Here is an 18,106-nt window from a genome sequence, read left to right on the forward strand (position 1 = left end):
TAACTCATTTAAGTATACACTGGAAAGAATGTTCAAAATGTGTGTGTGTGTGCTTGTGTGTGTGTATGAATAGGAGGAATGTTTTATATATCAAAGAGAAGAACTGCTTTATAGGATTTTTTGAGTAGGATTCCCTTCTAGTGTTCTTAACAGTTGTTTATAGACCTTAATTCTTGGCAGAAAGGAGATATCTTTATGTTGTTTGGTGTGAAAGAGAAAAGCAAAATTGTAAATGAAGGTGCATTTAAGAATTATTATGTAAAACACTGAAAACAAGACAATTCACCATACAAAACCAGTGGCTCACCAGTCACAGGAAAGCAGCTGTTAAACAAACATCTTATAGCTCTAGCTCTCAGTCTGGGACCAGCAGTATGTACTGGAAGAATAAAGAGTTTCCTGATTGCAGTGATTTCCCTGGCACTTTTGGCTACTTTGGGGAGAGGGACTGAGATCAAATCAGACTCAGGGTATGTGCACCATTCGACAGCTGTCCAAAATTTGCACCATGGCTACTCCATTAGGACATGAGGTTTCTCAAAACTGTTGTGTGATTCAGGTCTGGTTACATCATTTTAGAAGTTAAGCGCAAACTAAAATCAAATTTGCCCAAGATTCCCAGGATCGGGATTTTAACTGGGTCTGGAGCAATGCTCAGTACACTTAAATGGTTAACCGATACAGATTTCTGATATTCTTTAGAATTCCAGGGAGCTAAGCTCTGTCCTGTCTTTTTAGATAATTCTCAATGTATCTACCAGGGTACCCAATGTGGCTTATGTAAACAGCGTGCCCCATTTGTCATTTGTTTTAGACAAATTAAATACCTTACAAATACATGAAAAATGCCTTAAATTCTAACTAATTCTTCTTTCAGAATTCTCTGCTGGAGATGTGGTGAATCCGCCAAAATCCTATTCAGAAGTATTTAAAGAAGGAAATGAAGGGCATGAGCTGTATATTGTTTCTCACAATGATTATTACGCGGGTAAGTGTCCTCCAGTGCAAAATGGGCCTGTAGATACGGAGCTGAAAGATTTGTGAAGAGGCACAAAGGGGGCTATGTGTGTGACATGAAATGCCTGGCACATGGTAGACACTAAATAAATAATCCCTGCTATTACTTATAGGGCCATCAACTTTGATAGCTGATGCATTTTGTATATAGAATGTAGAAATATATGTATCCTTAAAACGAAGCAAGTTTAAATGTTATGTAGCCTTACTTTTTTTTTTTTGTAGCCTTACTTTGTTTTAGTGGTTTTAGATTTTAAAATTACTATTCTTATTCAAATATCAGGCTTATTCTTTTTTTTTAAAAAAGATTTATTTATTTATTTCTCTCCCCTTCCCCCTCCCTGCCCCGGTTGCCTGTTTTCTGTGTCTATTTGCTGCGTCTTCTTCTTTGTCCTCTTCTGTTGTTGTCAGTGGCACGGGAATCTGTGTTTCTTTTTGTTGCATCATCTTGTGTGTCAGCTCTCCGTGTGTGCGGTGCCATTCCTGGGCAGGCTGCACTTTCTTTCGCGCTGGGCGGCTCCTTGTGCGTGGGGCTCCCCTACGTGGGGGACACCCCTGCGTGGCAGAGCACTCCTTGCGCACATCAGCACTGCGTGTGGGCCAGCTCCACACGGGTCAAGGAGGCCTGGGGTTTGAACCGCGGGCCTTCCATGTGGTAGGTGGATGCCCTAACCACTGGGCCAAGTCTGCTTCCCAGTCAGGTTTAGTCTTATATGCTCTAAATGTCACATGAGGCTTAGCCTTACATGAGGAATACTGGATAGTGGTCATGTGCACAAGTTTTTTTAATTAGGTAGAATCAAGTTCAAATCCTACCTAGTTCATTTACTGTCTTAACTTGGGCAACATTACTTACCTGATGGTCATCTATTCTGATTTCTTATTTGGGGGAAATAATAGTGCCTGTCTCATAAGATTAATGTGAAAATGAAATGAATGCATGCAAAATGGTTGGCAGAGTGCCCAGAGCATAGCAAGGGCTCGATAAATATTAGCTATTATTAAGTGATCTTGTCTCATCATATTGCTAGAATTATTCTCTAGCACACCTAAAAGGCATTACCTGTTTACAGTGTTGTAAAATACACCGTCCTGTTGATAGTAAGTCGAGTCTTAACATAATAGAGGACTGAGACTGAAAAAGCCCACGGAGTGTGGAAGATTCTTGAACTCTACCTCCCTCGGCTGGAAACAAGAGCTACCCTTCACTGGCGCAATGCCCCTCGCCTCCCCTCCTCCCTTACTGCTCTACCTTTGTCCCCCACAGCCCCCTCACAGCCCTTTCCCTCCTCGTTGCTCCTCCTCTGAGACCTCTCTCTGCTCACAGCTGTGGCTTGTCTGCTGCTCTCATGGCTCTGCCACCTGGAACTTTCCTTCTCGTAGTCCACAGCCGGGCTCTGCTGGGTCCCCATGTTCCTGACTGGCTGGCAGTCCTGAGCTTCTCTCTGCCCTCCCGTGCTCCCCCCATTCAGTCTCCACAGGCCGCTCACAGCCTCGACTTGTCTGCACCCCCACCTCTCCCTTTTCCCCTCCCTCCTTTCCTTTCTTCCCTCTCTCTTGTGAAAATATTTATTCATATTTTCAAAAAGTTTAGCATCTGTTGCCTACTCTAATTCACTGCTTTCAATCATTTTTAAAAGCACGATATCAAGGAATATATATATATAGACAATTTATAAGGAGGTATCAAATGTATTTTGCAGACTGAGGAAAATTTTTGTAGATTTTTTTGGTTTTAGAAGAGCACTATTAGGCCATGATATACCAGAATTTATTTTCCTTTGCTAATTTTAATGGAAATTTCCCCGGTTCCTTGAAAATCATAGAATCTAATCTTAAATATTGTCCTTAGTTTTTTCCTCATAACAAAAGTGCTTTTATCTTTTCTTATAAAAACACATCCAATTTTAGAAATGGAGATATCATGGAAAAAATTGAGAAAAAGTAACCTTGAAATCACATTAGCCAGAGAGAATAACTACAGTTGATATATTTGGTGGATATCTTTCTAACTTATCTGTTGAGTCATCTATGTTTAGATAAATAGGTTAATACTCCCCATGCTTTTAGGGAAACTGTTCTATATATTTTACTTTTTTAACTTAAAATAATCTGTCAAAGGCATCATTCGATAGCAATAAATATACTTATTTTAATATATTTTAAACATCTTACAATACAATTAGGGAAGTGGACGTGGCTCTAGTGATTGAGCTCCCTCCTACCACATGGGAGGTCCATGGTTCAGTACCCAGTGCCTCCTGGAGAATACAACGAGCTAACACAATGGGCAAGTGCTGCAGGTTGATGCAACAAGAGACACAAGAAGAAAAACATGAGACACAACAAAGCAGGGAATGGAGGTGGCTCAAGCAATTGGGCACCTCCCCTCCCACATCGGAGGTCCTGGGTTCCGTTCCCGGTGCCTCCTAAAGAGACAAGGAAGATGAACAGACACAGCAAGTACAAACAACGAGGGGGTGGGGGGAAATAAATAAATAAAATAAACCTTAAAAAATAATAAAATAAAATACAGTTAATTTTAGTTATTACTAAAGTAGCATATTTATAGAATGCATGTGAAATATTAATACAAACATGAATATACAAAGAAAATCTCCCATAATTCCCAATATTTGACAGATACTGTTAGCAGATGCTTTTCTTTGCACATATGTCTGTGTGTGTGTGGCTCCATATTATAAATGCTTTTATTTCCATTTGTATTTTAAAATTTTACAAAGTATCTTAGATATCTTTTTATGTCAATATCTATATTTTTCACTTTTACAAAAAAATATTGTTTGTGTATCTTTGTGAATGTGATTTGCTATTTCCTTAATATATATCCCTAGGTTTCTGAGCATTTGAAATTTTTACTCTTAGAGTCAAATTGTCCACTGGAATAGTTGTACAAATTTGCCTTGAATCCTCATTGTAGGAGAATTTCCATTTCTCCACACCATTCCCAATTCTGCGTTTTGCCAGTCTTCTTTATTGTTGCTGAGAGGCAAATTACAATTTCTCAGTATTATTATTAGTTTTAAGGAGGTACGGGGGATTGAACCTGAGACTTCATATATGGGAAGCAGGTGCTCAACCACTGAGCTACACCTCTCCCCCACAATTTCTCATTATTTTTTTTTTTTACCCCCCCCTTGCGGTTTTTTGCGTGCTGTTGGCTTTCTGTGTCCATTCGCTGTGCATTATTCTGTGTCTGTATTTATTTATTTTTTAATTTACTCCCCTCCCTTGCGGCTTGTTTTGCTGTCTGCTCTCTGTGTCCATTCCCTGCGTTATTGCTTGTCTCCCGTTTCGTTGCGTCACCTTGCTGGGTTGGCTCTCTGTGGTGCTTGTGGGCTGGTGGCTCTCCATGGCACTTGCGGGCCCTGCAGCATTCTGCGGTGCCTGGGCTGGCGGCTCTCCACAGCGTGCGGGCAAGCCTGCCTTTACAAGGAGGCCCCAGGACGCAAACCCAGGGCCTCCCATATGGTAGACGGGAGCCCAACTGATAGAGCCACAGCCGCTTCCCTCATTATTGTTTTTATTTACATTACTTAGGTTGCTAGTGAGGTTCTTTCATCATTTCTTTTTTTTTTTTTTGAGATTAATTTAATTTATTTATTTCTCCCCACCCCCTCGTTATTGCACTTGCTGTGTGTTTGTTGTGTGCTGGTCTTTTTTTTAGGAAGCACTGGGAACGCACCCTCTTTAGCTCATGTAGGACACGCCTTTGTCACCTGTAGCCAAAGCTTTGCCATTCCCTGACTGTTAGAATTTTATTCTTTGTCAGACTCTTGTTTTCAGTGTTAATGAGAACATAATGTGCTTCTTGCAAGATAAAGTTGTTCGTGTTGCTTAAGTCAGAAATCTTTCTTTTTTTCACAGGGGAAGCAAAGAACCGAAAGTATGACCCGTCAAGTTTCCATAAGTTTAACTTGTATGGAGTTCCAACACCACATTTTAATGATGGACGAAACATGGCAAAAACTTTATATTGGCTCCATGAATTGCAAATGTAAGTAATTATATTGTGCTCTGGACCAAGATTTGGCTATTCGACAGATGGACTTAAATAAAAGTTTATTTTTTAGAGATATACTCTATTGACATGATTCAAACATAAAATGACTAGACAAAGGTATACTTGTCCCTCACCCATTCTGTCCAATTCCCCAGGGGAATTCATGACACAGTTGTGTGTGTATGTGTGTTGTGTATCACTCTATCTTTACAAGCAAATGGAAAGATAGAGTTGCATGTTTTTAATTTATGAGGTCAGCTCTATGTTTCTTAAAGAGAATGGGCTTGCACATCTCTACAGAGATGATATATAATTCAACTGACATTTATCAATCAACTTTACTGAATAATTATTTGGGCACCTGAGCATCTGACTTACACTCTTGCAAACTGTGACATTTTATGCTTTCATTCTATATATGACCATTTCTGTGGAAAATTAAAATGAGGTTGCTTTTTTTTCCTTGTGCTGTATTTTATAATTGAGTCAATGCTTGGACATTGGGAGATTACTCATAAAAATCCAGATTTCCTGCTATGCTTAAAAAAGTCAAAAGATTGGAAACACTGGGTAAAGTGGGCTGAATGGTGGACCCCAGAAAGATATGCCTATGTCCTAATTCCCAGAACCTGTGAATCTTACTTTGTTTGGAAAAAGTTCTTTGCAGATATAATTAAGAATCTTGAGATGAAGGATTTGGGGTGGGCCCTAAATCCATTGACAGTTGTCCTTATAAGAGAAACACAGCAGGTAATTTGAGGCAGAAGAGAAGAAGATGTACAGAGGGGGTGACGTAAAGATGGTGACAAAGGCTACAGTGATATGGTTACAAGCCAAGGAATGCCAACAGCCGGCCAAAGCTGGAAAAGGCAAGGAAGGATTCTTTCCTAAGGCTCCAAGAGAGTGTGACCCTATTGTTACCTTGTTCTCCCATTTCTGGCTTCCAGAACTGTGAGATAAACCACTCCTGTTGTTTGAAACCATCAAGTTTGTGGTAATTTTTTCATGGCAGTCACAGGAAGCTGATATACGGGGTGTCTTAGTTTGCCTGAGCTGCTATGACGAACACCAGTGGTCGACTTAAACACAAGGAATGTCTTGCCTCACAATTTGGGTAGCTAGAAGTCCAACATCAAGCTTTATCCCAGAGTCTGTAGCGTTCATCACGTGGTGACTTCTCTCTCCTCTGGCTCCCTCTGTGTAGGGGCTGTCGCCATATTGGGTTTAAGGCCCCCTCGTTCAGTCAGGCCGCACCTCATCTCCCAAGGTCCCATTTATAAATGGGTTCACCCCCACAGGACCGTGTCCTTCCAGGAGGACGTGATTCAGTCGCCAACACTGGGCCTGTGTCCCCACACATCAGCCGTCGTGTGGGAGTGGGCTTTTCTGCCCCCTGCCCGGTCCTCCGGTTTGCCGAAGGCCCCGCTGTGAACACAGAGTTTGCACCTAACCGGCCTCATTTCTTGCCCTCTTACAACAACAGCTCCCAGGTATAGAGGCAACATTTTAAGCACTTTCTATACTATTAAATCACTTAATCCTACAAACAACTCCATGAGGTAGGTGTACGATAATTTTTATCCTTTTCATGAAATATATGGAGAAAATGAAGTGCAGAGAGGTTAAATCATTTGCCCAAGATCCTGTAGCTACTACGTGACAGGACTGGAAACCCAGGCAGTTTGGCTCCCAAGGTTTCAGGCCCTTGATTCTGTGACCATCTGTTTATAGGCTGGAAATACTGATTTCCATTCCCCCTCCACAATTTTATTATGATTTCTGATACTTGAATTATTCAAAATAAGAATGGTAACCAAGCATACATGCCCAAGATAAATTCTTACAATATTGTAATAAACCTATCTGAGGTAGTCTTTCTTTAGGATATAGAAGAAACACTCATCTAACAAATATCCTTTAATTTATCCTTAATAAATTACTAAACCATACATAAGAAAACAAGAAGATAAAATTTAAACATTTCAGGAGTACAGGGATTTATAATTAAATATAACATAGGAACTGATACTGAAAGAGGGAGGACAAATTATGTTTTATCCATTTTTGAAAATTTGGAAAGATGAACTCTTCTATCTATTCACAAAGGGTATGAAATAAATGAATTAACAATGATTGTGGTTCTCAAGAATCCTTTTGATCATGAATGAGAACATATTTACAATGATCTGGAATAGTCATAGACCAACCCCAATGAATTTACAAGGGCAGGCAATATACGGGACCTGCTTCCCTCCAATGTGGCTCTACCCCCAGTGGAACATCATTTATAGAACAGTTTATTTGAAATTCTTTTTAATTTTGAAACTTAATTTGAACTTTATTTCTTCAGATGTGTGATTTAAAAAGAGCTCACCACTCCATTCTTCTGTGTGATTTCTATTATCAACGTGGAGTCAAACGTGTTTACATTTTAAGTCATCTCCAACGTTATACGTACTATTTTAATTAATATAAATTTGATTTACTTTTGAGGGCTCTATTTCTTCCATAAACCTCGCTCCACCTACATTCTCTTTATGATCCTTTGGTTTGAAGGGTCATTCTGATCTCAGATGATAGGGTGTATGCGTGTGTGTGTGTGTGTGTGTGTGTGTGTGTGTGTGGGTGTGTGGGTGTGTGGGTGTGTATAAATGAATTCACTGGCACACAAAGAACTTTATTCTGAGTTGGTTATCAGGGCTGTGAGGCTGTGTAATTATGTTGCTGTTATCAGTATTCTGATATGCGTGGCTGCCCTAGTTGCCTCCTGATGCTTTCAGAAGCATAATCCAGGCAGTTTCAGATTAAAAAGGGGCTGCTTTGTGATTCACAGTCCTTCCCCTTATCATCTCCACATGTTAATAATTATGCCCCTTGGAACTGATTGTGAGATTGTCAACCCTATTTGTTCATATATGGCCTTTAAATTGCCACGGCTTTATTCTGACTTTACCCACTTTGTTCTCTTTTCCCCTGTTCTAACAAGCAGCAGGGAAATAAAGGGATAAAAGATGAATTGCGTTCTGTTGAAGCTTCATTTTTCCACAGAGTGTCAGTCTTTCTCCAGTAATTTATTCAGCTTGATATTTTTATATTATAGGAAATACTCTGATGAGCAAATGGGGTTTAAGAATCTAATGTTCATTGTTTGCAGTCTTTGCAAAACAGTAGGGAATTTATTAATTTTAATATTATTAAATAAGTGTTGTAATTTTAGTTTTAAAAAGAAATTTTATTCATTTAACCACAATAATAGAAGTAATAAACTTCCATTAGAGAAAGTTGGTAGAATAAAATCACGCTTAATCCTGTCACCTTAATTCAATCATTATTATTGTTTTAATATATTTCTTTTCAATATGGTTTACTATGTGTAATTTGCATAGCTTTAATCAGAATGCACTCTCATTTTATATTTTGCTTTCTCACTTAACATACATTAATTTTATATTTCTATATATATTCTTCAGAATCAACATTTAAAAATGCATGCAGAGAATATTTTTGTTAATGTGGCATAATTTAATCACCCTTCATGATTGGACTCCAAGATTACTTTCTTTTTTCCTTTAGAGCCAAACATTTTTATACATGTAGATTTTCTACATTTTGAATTGCTATGTGGATTATCTCCTCATAATTTGTTTCCAGCAGTGTATAAAAGGGCATGAGCATTTTTATGCTTTTTGATCCATATTGCCAAATTATTTTCAACAAGATTGTGGCTATTTGCACTGGCACTTTATAAATATTTTACCGTATTTTTTGTCAACATTGGGTAGTCTCTCTCCATTATATATATAGTATATATGTATATGTTATATGCACTGTATGCATATGGTTTATGTATTTGTATATAAGCTCATTTGCTCAGTTATTATTTTATTTTACATTTATTTTACTAGAGAATACTCTATTATAATCATAATTTCTCCATGTATTTGCTTCTTACTGGATGTGAGTTATCTGTTTATATCCTTTTATCAACTTGGTACTCAATTCTCTATTAGCAATTTAGGAGTTACACTCGTAATAGCAATATTAACATTTTGTTTTTCTTGTTTATTGGAAATATTTTTCAAGTCTCCTCGTCTTCTTTTGTAATCAAAAGTAATCTTAAAAATTGAGTATAAATAATGGAGAAATAAAAAATAAAGCTTCTTTTCAGCCTAGGATTTTTTCTGAAACCAAATTTGCTCTTTGAAGTCCGGAATGATATTATGGTAGCCCTCACCACATGTATGTTTGGCAGCCGATAAATACTTCAGGTAACAGAGATAGCTGACAATTTTCTAATTTTACAGGAAAAGAGGAGCTAAGGTTGTATCCAAGAGAGTTGATGATTTCAAAGAAAAGTTTCAACATAAACTCGGAAGAGTTTTAGATCCGTAAGTTAATGACTAACCTCAAATGGACAGTGCCTTCGCAATGAATTTAATTTAACTACTCTTGTGGTAAATGCTGGGTCATATTTTATGACAGTCTGCCTGCTAAGTAAGAAATCACACTTGCATTGTCGATCCGTGGCACTTGATGGGCCGCTGCAGAGCCTGGGGTTCCAAGACGGAGAGGGCCTTTTAGAAACAAACAGACAGACAAACAAAAATGTGGTGGGGGGATCTTTGGCCCAGCTTTATTTCTGGATATCAGAAATTGAACTTATTGTGTCTGTGTTTCTCGTTTCTACCTTTACGTGTCTGTGTGTCTGCCTACCTATTTATCAATCATCTATCAAACATCTGCCTATTTGCCTATCTCGTCATCCCTTAGTAATTCTGCTTTGAACGTGTTCTATTTTTCCTCTCTCTCTTTCTTTAAACCTCGACCCCTGAAAGCCGGTGAAAGCATTCAGTCATTGCTAATGCAAGTGGAAGATCAAACAGCTCTATGGGATGGCTTCTGTTTTACCTTCAGAGCTTGGCTATAGGAGCAAATGTAGGCTCTTAAGAATGTATGGCAAACACAGTTTAAATTCCAGGGATGCCACGGGGTGCACGTTTGAACTGAAGAGTTTGTTTTCTTTGATAGCATCGCGGAAACAATGAATGTTCCCCCCGACCACACGTTTGGAGCTTGTCTTCGTCCTGAGGAGTATGGTAAATACACAGTCCGCTTTCTCCTAACTGAAAATAAAATAAATCACGCAGCCAAGCATGCCATCTCTTTCAAAACTTCTAATTTTAAAGGCTTGAAGCAATGTAGTGAGAAAAGAAAAAAAGGAATACGTATTATGTTGGAAATAGGTCCAGTTTAAGACTCTTGTCTTGAATACCTTAAATTGTAGATAATGCATTGAATATATAGAAAATAAATTTGGCCCATATTAAACAAAGCAATGTGATGGGAGGTAGTTCTTTTAATGAATTAAAATCCTCAGATTAAGGTACACAGACTGGCAGCATTAGTACCTCCTGCTAGCTTGTTAGAAATGCAGACTCTCAGACACTGCCGTAGACCTACTGAGACAGAATCTGTATTTTAACACAATTCCAGGTGAGCTGTGTGCACATTAAAGTGTGAGAAGGGGAAGCAGATTTGGCTCAACAGAGCATCTGCCTACCATATGGAGGGTCCAGGGTTCAAACTCAGAGCCTCCTGACCCATGTGGTAAGGTGGCCTACATGCAGTGCTGCTGTGTGCAAGGAGTGCCGTGCCACGCAGGGGTGTCCCCTGCATAGGGGAGCCCCACGTGCAAGGAGTGAGGCCCGTAAGGAGGGCTACCCAGTGTGGAAAAAGTGCAGCCTGCCCAGGAGTGGTGCCGCACACACGGAGAGCTGACACAGTAAGATGATGCAACAAAAAGAAACACAGATTCCTGGTGCCACTGACAAGAATGCAAGTGGCACAGAGCACACAATGAACGGACACAGAGAGCAGACAACTGGGAGGGCAGAAGGCGGGTGCGAACGGGGAGGGGGAGAGAAATAAATAAAAACATAAAGTGTGAGAAGCACTGTTATCAACAACCACGTGATTAAGAACCACTCTCTCCCCACCAACCCACCAACCAACTCATCAAACCCATCAAGTGGCGGAAGACACTGGGGCTTTGTCTTTATTTCTAAGCCCCTAAACAACAGACATTCAAAGGGGGAACAAAGTGTGTTAAAGTTGATTAGGACCTGGCTGTGTAAATGTGGCCTGTAGCCTCTCTACATTGGAATTACTGAGGGAATTTATTAAGTTTGTGGGGACCTGGGGCCCATGCCCAGATCCTCTTATTAGTGGGGTGCTTTTCTACTCTAAAGTTTGTGAACCACCACTGCAAATGTTTTCACTAAAGTCCACAAACTAGCAAATTAAATAAATATTATTGAACTTCCGCAAGGCAGTGTTTTGGAGAATCATTAATCACCACATTAGGAAATTGCATTCTGGCTCAGGTTTTCGCTGAGCTGTTGTGTGTGTAATGCATGCCCATCTGTTTTAAAGGCTCTTAATACTTTTAGAGGGGGTAAGGGGTAATTCAGAGAACCTCAGCTAGTCTGCTCAACTAGTAGGTAATCATGGTAAATGGCTTCCTTGAAGGCGAGCTTCGTGTGGTTGTGTGCCCTGTCTTGCTTTATTTTGGGTGCTCAGGGTCAAGGTCATAGTACACTTTTCATCAATATTTATAGCATGAATCAATGACTCCAAGGCACGGTGTATCATTTTGACAATTTGACAACATTGGCCAATTTCCTAATGATTGATTGACGTTCTCCTCATACGTTGAATGATAAGGTAGTCTTCTAAAATGGCAATAAAGGACATGGATATTAGTAATTAAAAGTGTGTGAGTCCCAGGTTTGGTGCTATAGATTTTAACCACTTTCAATTGTACCATTCAGTGGTGTTAATTGCATTCACCGTGTAGTGCTGCCGTCAGCTCCATCTATCCCCAAAACTTTTCCAGCCCCCCGAACAGTAACTCTGGACTAATTAAGCAGTATCTCCCCCTTCCCCAACCCTGCTCCTGCCCTCAGTAACTGTATTCTGGTTTCTTTTTTTTTTTTTTAAAGATTTATTTATTTATTTATTTCTCTCCCCCACCTCACCCTGGTTGTCAGTTCTCTGTGTCTATTTGCTGTGTCTTCTTTGTCCGCTTCTGTTGTTGTCAGCGGCACGGGAATCTGTGTTTCTTTTGCTTGCGTCATCTTGTTGTGTCAGCTCTCCGTGTGTGCAGCACCGTTCCTGGGCAGGCTGCACCTTCTTTTGCGCTGGGTGGCTCTCTTTATGGGGTGCACTCCTTGCACGTGGGGCTCCCCTACGTGGGGGACACGCCTGCATGGCAGGGCACTCCTTGCGCGCATCAGCACTGCGCGTGGGCCAGCTCCACACGGGTCAAGGAGGCCCGGGGTTTGAACCGTGGACCTCCCATGTGGTAGACGGATGCCCTAACCCCTGGGCCAAGTGCGCCGCCTATATTCTGGTTTCTGACTCCATTCATTTGCTTCTTTTGCTTCCTGCCCACTTTAGGGTGGTCTGTTTGTAGCTACCCCTATTGATGATGGCTTTCTTTGAGGTGCTCACCCTGTCCCTGGAAGTGTGGACTTTTCACCCACAACAGAGTCTACCCTTAGAGCCAAGGTTTTTTTTTTTTTCAAAGTGTGCAGAATTAGCATCTAATTTTATAATAAGGAAGCAACTTCGAAGTGCTATGAGTACCTAATTTAAGAGGCACTAATGGAGCCTGATACCTTAATCAGAGTAGGTGTAAATATTAGTGACCTTGAACTGCAACCTCTGTTGCAATTTAAATGAACCCTTCCAGGATATTATGGGCAACTGCCCCCATGGTCCTACCCAAGAAAGCTGGAGGGTCCTGGCAGGGAAGGAGGGTGATGAACGGAGGCAGATGGTGGTCTCTGGTGACATCCACCCAGCCACCATGTCTGAAGCAACCGTGGTCTGATATCTGCCAACATTAATATCGAAGGGATGTTTTCCAAAGGGAGTGGCGGGGAAGGGGGTCTCTAGGCCGTGTGTGTGTTTGAACTTCCTTTGTGTCATCACTCAGGGAGGTTACCTTAAGGCATGAAGGATAAATGGAAGCAAGGACTAAGTCTGGATTGGAGAGGTAATTGCTTCCAGATAACTGAAAGTTTGTCTGAGGGGAATGGGTCAGGACTCTCGGTTAATGGAGCTGTGAACTGGGGCGGACCTCCAGGGGTGGTGGCATTGGTTGAAGCAGGGCTCCGCAGTGGAAACTTGATATGCAGACCGAAGAAAGACTGGAAGCTCATGTTAGGAAAACGGATTTGAGTCTAATTCTCTGGGAGTTCCCAGAAGACCAGTCCAATCCAAGGCATACAGAGTGGCCCCCAAGTTGGAATCCGCCGCAGCTTTCGGATCCCCAACACTGTCTCCTCAGAGGCAGTTAGGCGCTTAGAGCCCTGGTTTAGCAAACGATTTGACAGCTGGATGGGACCCATGATGTTCCCACAAAACTCATTTTGTCGTATATTTTTTCTCGAGCTGAGAAGTGACATAAAACAAAAGTCTTACTTTTGATCAAGTCCTGGATGGCCTTTTTTATACACAAGGATTTTTTGTCAGGCTGCACAGCGGTGCTACAGAGTTGGGTTTGAGTTCTTTGCTCCTTCACAGAGGTTGAAGGATCTCGCCCAGTCTCTCTTAGGAGAGAAATAATATGGACAGACTTTAAGTCCAGCTAAAACCCTTTTCTTCCCCTCTCCTGTAGGAGCTGGTGATCTCATCCATAATAGACTTCCAGGTGAATTCCTTCGAGGCAAGGACCGGCAGCGAGCCCTGATTGCGGCAGTGCGACACCACCTGAAGAAAGTGAACTACCAGCACTTCGACTCGCTGCTGGCAGCCTTCAGGCACTACGACAAGGCCAGTAGCAGAGCAAAGCTTTTTGGTATTTGTGCGAGTTGACAGGTCCGAGCAGGTCGGTGCAGATCAGGCGGGGGTAAGCCACGGCCTGGGGGCCAAAGGCAGCCTCTGGCCTGGTCTTGTAAAGTCTTACTGGAATACAGCCACACCCACTGGGTTTTTTTTTAATTTCCTGTTTTTTAAATTTTTACTTTTTATTGTCTTTTTTTTTTTAAAGATGTGTAGATCACAAAAAAAGTTACATTAAAAAGTATAAGAGGTTCCCATTTACCCCACGCCTCACACAACCCCACTCCTCCCACATCAACAACCTCTTTCATCACTGTGGCCCATTCATTGCACTTGGTGAATACATTTTGGAGCACTGCTGCACCACATAGATAGTGGTTTATATTGAAATTTATACTCTCCCCCAATCCATTCAGGGGGTTATGGCAAGATATATAATGTCCTGCATCTGTCCCTGCAATCTCATTCAGGACAACTCCAAATCCTGAAAATGTCCCATATCACAGCTCTTCCTCCCTCTCCCTGCCCTCAGCAACTCCTGCGCCCACTTTCTCCACATCTTTGTTACAAGTATTTGTCTCTAGCTGCTTCTGCCTTACAAAGGCAGAGTTGAGTTGTGGCCTCAGAGCTTGTCTGATACTCAAAGCCTAAAGTGGTTACCATCTGGCCTTTTACAGAAAAAATTTGCCCACTCCTGGTGTACATCCGTGGTTCTCCAAGCGCAGGTCCTGACTCACCATCAACATCACTTGGGAACTTGTTAGAAATGCAGATTCTCAGGCCCACTCCAGACCTATTGAATTAGGAACTCTGGGGCTGGGTCCACCTTTTAAAAAAAGATCTCTGTTATTATGCCTTTTATCCCCATACTTTCTGTTATGTTTCTTCTTATACTTTAAAATTCTTCTTCACATGCACACTTTTTCTTCTTAACAGCCTTTATCTCTTTAGCCATATTTCCCTTCATCTCCTTGAATTGAATAGGAGACTTGCCTGAACTTCTTCAATTAGTTGTTCCGAAGCCTGGGTCTCCTCTGACGTTCTCATTTGTTTCCTCACCTGAGCCGCAGAGCTTCCTGTTTCTTAGTGTGCCTGATACATTTTTCAGATTCCTAGTCATCTGAGTATCTTGATGACCTAACTCTCCTTGTCTAGGGTTTTACTGTTGATTTGCTTTGTGGTAAGACTCATCTTGTTTTTTTTTTTTTTTAATATTTTTTATTATATAAAATACATAGTTATAGGCTTACAGAATGTCATGCAGAACATGGAGTTCCCATACCCCGCCCCCCCCGTTGTTAACAGTTTGCATCCGTGTGCTGCATTTGTTACAACTGATGAAAAAATATTTTTGTAATTGTGCTACTAACTGTAGTCCAAGGTTTACGTTAGAATTCACTGTTTGTGTTGTAAGGTCCTATGGTTTTTTGTTTAAATTTTTATTTTAGTAACATATATACAACCTAAAATTTTTCCCTTTTGCCACAATTAGATCTATAATTCGGTGGTGGTAATTGCATTCACATTGTTGTGTTACCATCACCATTTCCCTTTTACCAAAACTTCTCCATCACCCCCAATAGAAATTCTGTACTAATTAAGATTTAACTCCTCATTCCCTTCCCCTCCCCAACCCCTGGTACCTTGTATTCTAGTTTATGATTCTATAAATATCATTATTCTAATTCTTTCATATTTTGAGATACACAATATATATATGTGTCCTTTTGTGTCTGGCTTATTTGGTTCAAGGAGATAGCATCATGGTTCATCCATGTAATTGCATGTATCAGATCTTTGTTCCTTTTTACAACTGCATAATATTCCAGTGTACGTATATACCACATTTTGTTTGTCCATTCATCTGTTGATAGACACTTGAGATATTCCATCTTTTTTAAATTAAGTTTTTTTTATTAGAGAAGTTGTAGGTTTACAGAAAAATCATGCATAAAATACAGGGTTCCCTTATACCACCCTATTAATAGTGCCTTGCACTAGTGTGTACAGTTGTTAACAACTGATGAGAGTATGTTTTTATAATTGCACTTTATTTATTTATTTATTTATTTATTTATCTCCCATTCTCCTACCCCCCGCCCCACTTGTCTGCTCTCTGTGTCTATTTGCTGCATCTTCTTCTTTGTCCGCTTCTGTTGTTGTCAGCAGCACGGGGATCTGTGTTTCTTTTTGTTGCGTCATCTTGTTGTGTCAGCTCTCCATGTGGGCGGCACCATTCCTGGGCAGGCTGCACTTTCTTTCGAGTTGGGTGGCTCTCCTTACGGGGCGCACTTCTTGCGTGTGGGGCTCCCCTTCTTGGGGACACCCTGTGTGGCATGGCACTCCTTGCGTGCATCAGCACTGCACATGGGCCAGCTCCACACGGGTCAAGGAGGCCTGGGGTTTGAACCGCGGACCTCCCATGTGGTAGACGGACGCCCTAACCACTGGGCCAAGTCCGCTTCCCTATTAACTATAGTCCATGGTTTACTTTAGGGTTCACTGTTCATGTTGTACTAGGCCATGGATTTTTCTTAAAAATCTTATTTTAGTAACATATGTACAACCTAAAATTTCCCCCTTTATCCCCATTCAGATATGTAATTCCGTGTGTTAATTACATTCAAGTTGTTTCCATCCTTTGGCAATTGTGAACAATGCAGTTATGAATATTGGTGTGAAAATACCTGGTTGAGGCTCTGCTTCCAGGTCTTTTGAAGTGGGGTTGCTGGGCCATATGGTAACTCTCTACTTAACTTTCTGAGCAGTCACTAAACTGTTGTCCACAGTGGCTGCACCATTTCACCTTTTCACCAGCAATGAACGAGTGCTCATGTTCTTCACATCCTCCACAACACTGGCGGTTTTCTGTTTGTTAAATAGCAGCCACTCCAGGGGTGTGCAGTGGTATCTCGCTGTGGCTTTGGTTTGCATTTCCCTAGTGGCTAATGATGTTGAGGGTCTTTTTGTGTGCTTTTTTGGCTATTTGTGTATCTTCTTTTTTTCATTTTATTTTATTGAAGTCTATCATTCATACATGAACATACATAGACAGACAATAAGTGTATCGTAAAAGGTGTGTATTTACAAAACAAACATGCATGACATGATACAGGGCTCCCATACATCACCCTACCACCAATACCTTGCATTGCTGTGAAACATTTGTAGCAAATTATGAAAGCGCATTATCAAAATATTACTACTAACTATAGTCCATATCTTACATTTGAGGTATATTTCCCCCGACCCATCCTATATTTTTTTGTTCATAAACCATATAATTTATCTAAAGTGTACAATCAGTGGCAGTTGGTTTAATCACCAAGTTGCACATTCATTACTTCAATCAATATCAGAAAATTTTCATTACTCCCCCCTCAAAAAACCAAAAAACCCCACCAAAACACTAACCACTATCATACCCATATATTAGTGCTACTAATAACAAATCCTATGATATGTTTCACCATTTCTATTCATTTCCAAACATTCACAAACAACTTTTTACCAATTCTGCACAGATTAAACCTCAGCTCTCAATGCTCTAACTACATTCTCTTCTCTGTGACTCATATTCTTGCTATTAACTCCATTAGTTTGCTCCTTATGTTTTGATCATAATATTGAAATCGTACAATATTTGTCCTTTTGTGTCTGGCTTGCTTCACTCATCATAATGTCCTGCAGGTCCATTCACGTTGTCAAATGCTTCACAACTTCATTTCTTCTTATGGCTGAATAATATTTCATCATGTGTGTACACCACAGTCTGTTTATATTTTCATCAGTTGATGGACACCTGGATAGTTTCCATCTTTTGGCAACTGTAAATAACGTCGTTATGAACATTGGTGTGCATACCAATTGTATTTTAACAAGGTCTCCAGGTGATTCTGATGCACATTTGAGTTTGATAACCACTGCTGTAGATTTTTAAACTGTGTTATGCTGAGAACAAGCAAGAGGAATGAGGAAGCACAGTACATTCCTGTGGATTCCACAGGAGTCTAAATCAAGCTGAGAATAGTTTTCTCCAGGAGAGCACGTTTGCTTTCAGAGCATACAATTCTCAAGGTACTTTAAGTTTTATCCTTTTGAGGCAGGCTAGTAAGATAGGGAATTAATAGATGGCTCTAGAACCTGGCGAGACGTCCATGTGGCCATCAGCAAGCCCAAGATGCTGCTGGGAGACCCTCCCCAAGATTCTGCCACTCA

At 40.6% G+C, this 18,106-nt stretch overlaps 1 protein-coding gene across 5 annotated transcripts in view; it reads left to right on the top strand.

Annotated features, from left to right (window-relative positions):
- Positions 1 to 18,106, top strand: part of EFHB (EF-hand domain family member B) — a 65,125-nt gene that overhangs the window by 24,599 nt on the left and 22,420 nt on the right. For all 5 annotated transcript variants that reach the window (XM_058290732.1, XM_058290733.2, XM_004476556.5 and 2 more), the window contains 5 exons: positions 878 to 988; positions 4,906 to 5,035; positions 9,346 to 9,429; positions 10,070 to 10,137; positions 13,725 to 13,879. In XM_058290732.1, coding sequence (XP_058146715.1) covers positions 878 to 988; positions 4,906 to 5,035; positions 9,346 to 9,429; positions 10,070 to 10,137; positions 13,725 to 13,879 — 548 coding nt within the window. The remainder of the gene's footprint in view (positions 1 to 877; positions 989 to 4,905; positions 5,036 to 9,345; positions 9,430 to 10,069; positions 10,138 to 13,724; positions 13,880 to 18,106) is intronic.

This window comes from Dasypus novemcinctus, chromosome 31, assembly GCF_030445035.2.
Source record: "Dasypus novemcinctus isolate mDasNov1 chromosome 31, mDasNov1.1.hap2, whole genome shotgun sequence".
Classification (NCBI taxonomy): domain Eukaryota; kingdom Metazoa; phylum Chordata; class Mammalia; order Cingulata; family Dasypodidae; genus Dasypus; species Dasypus novemcinctus.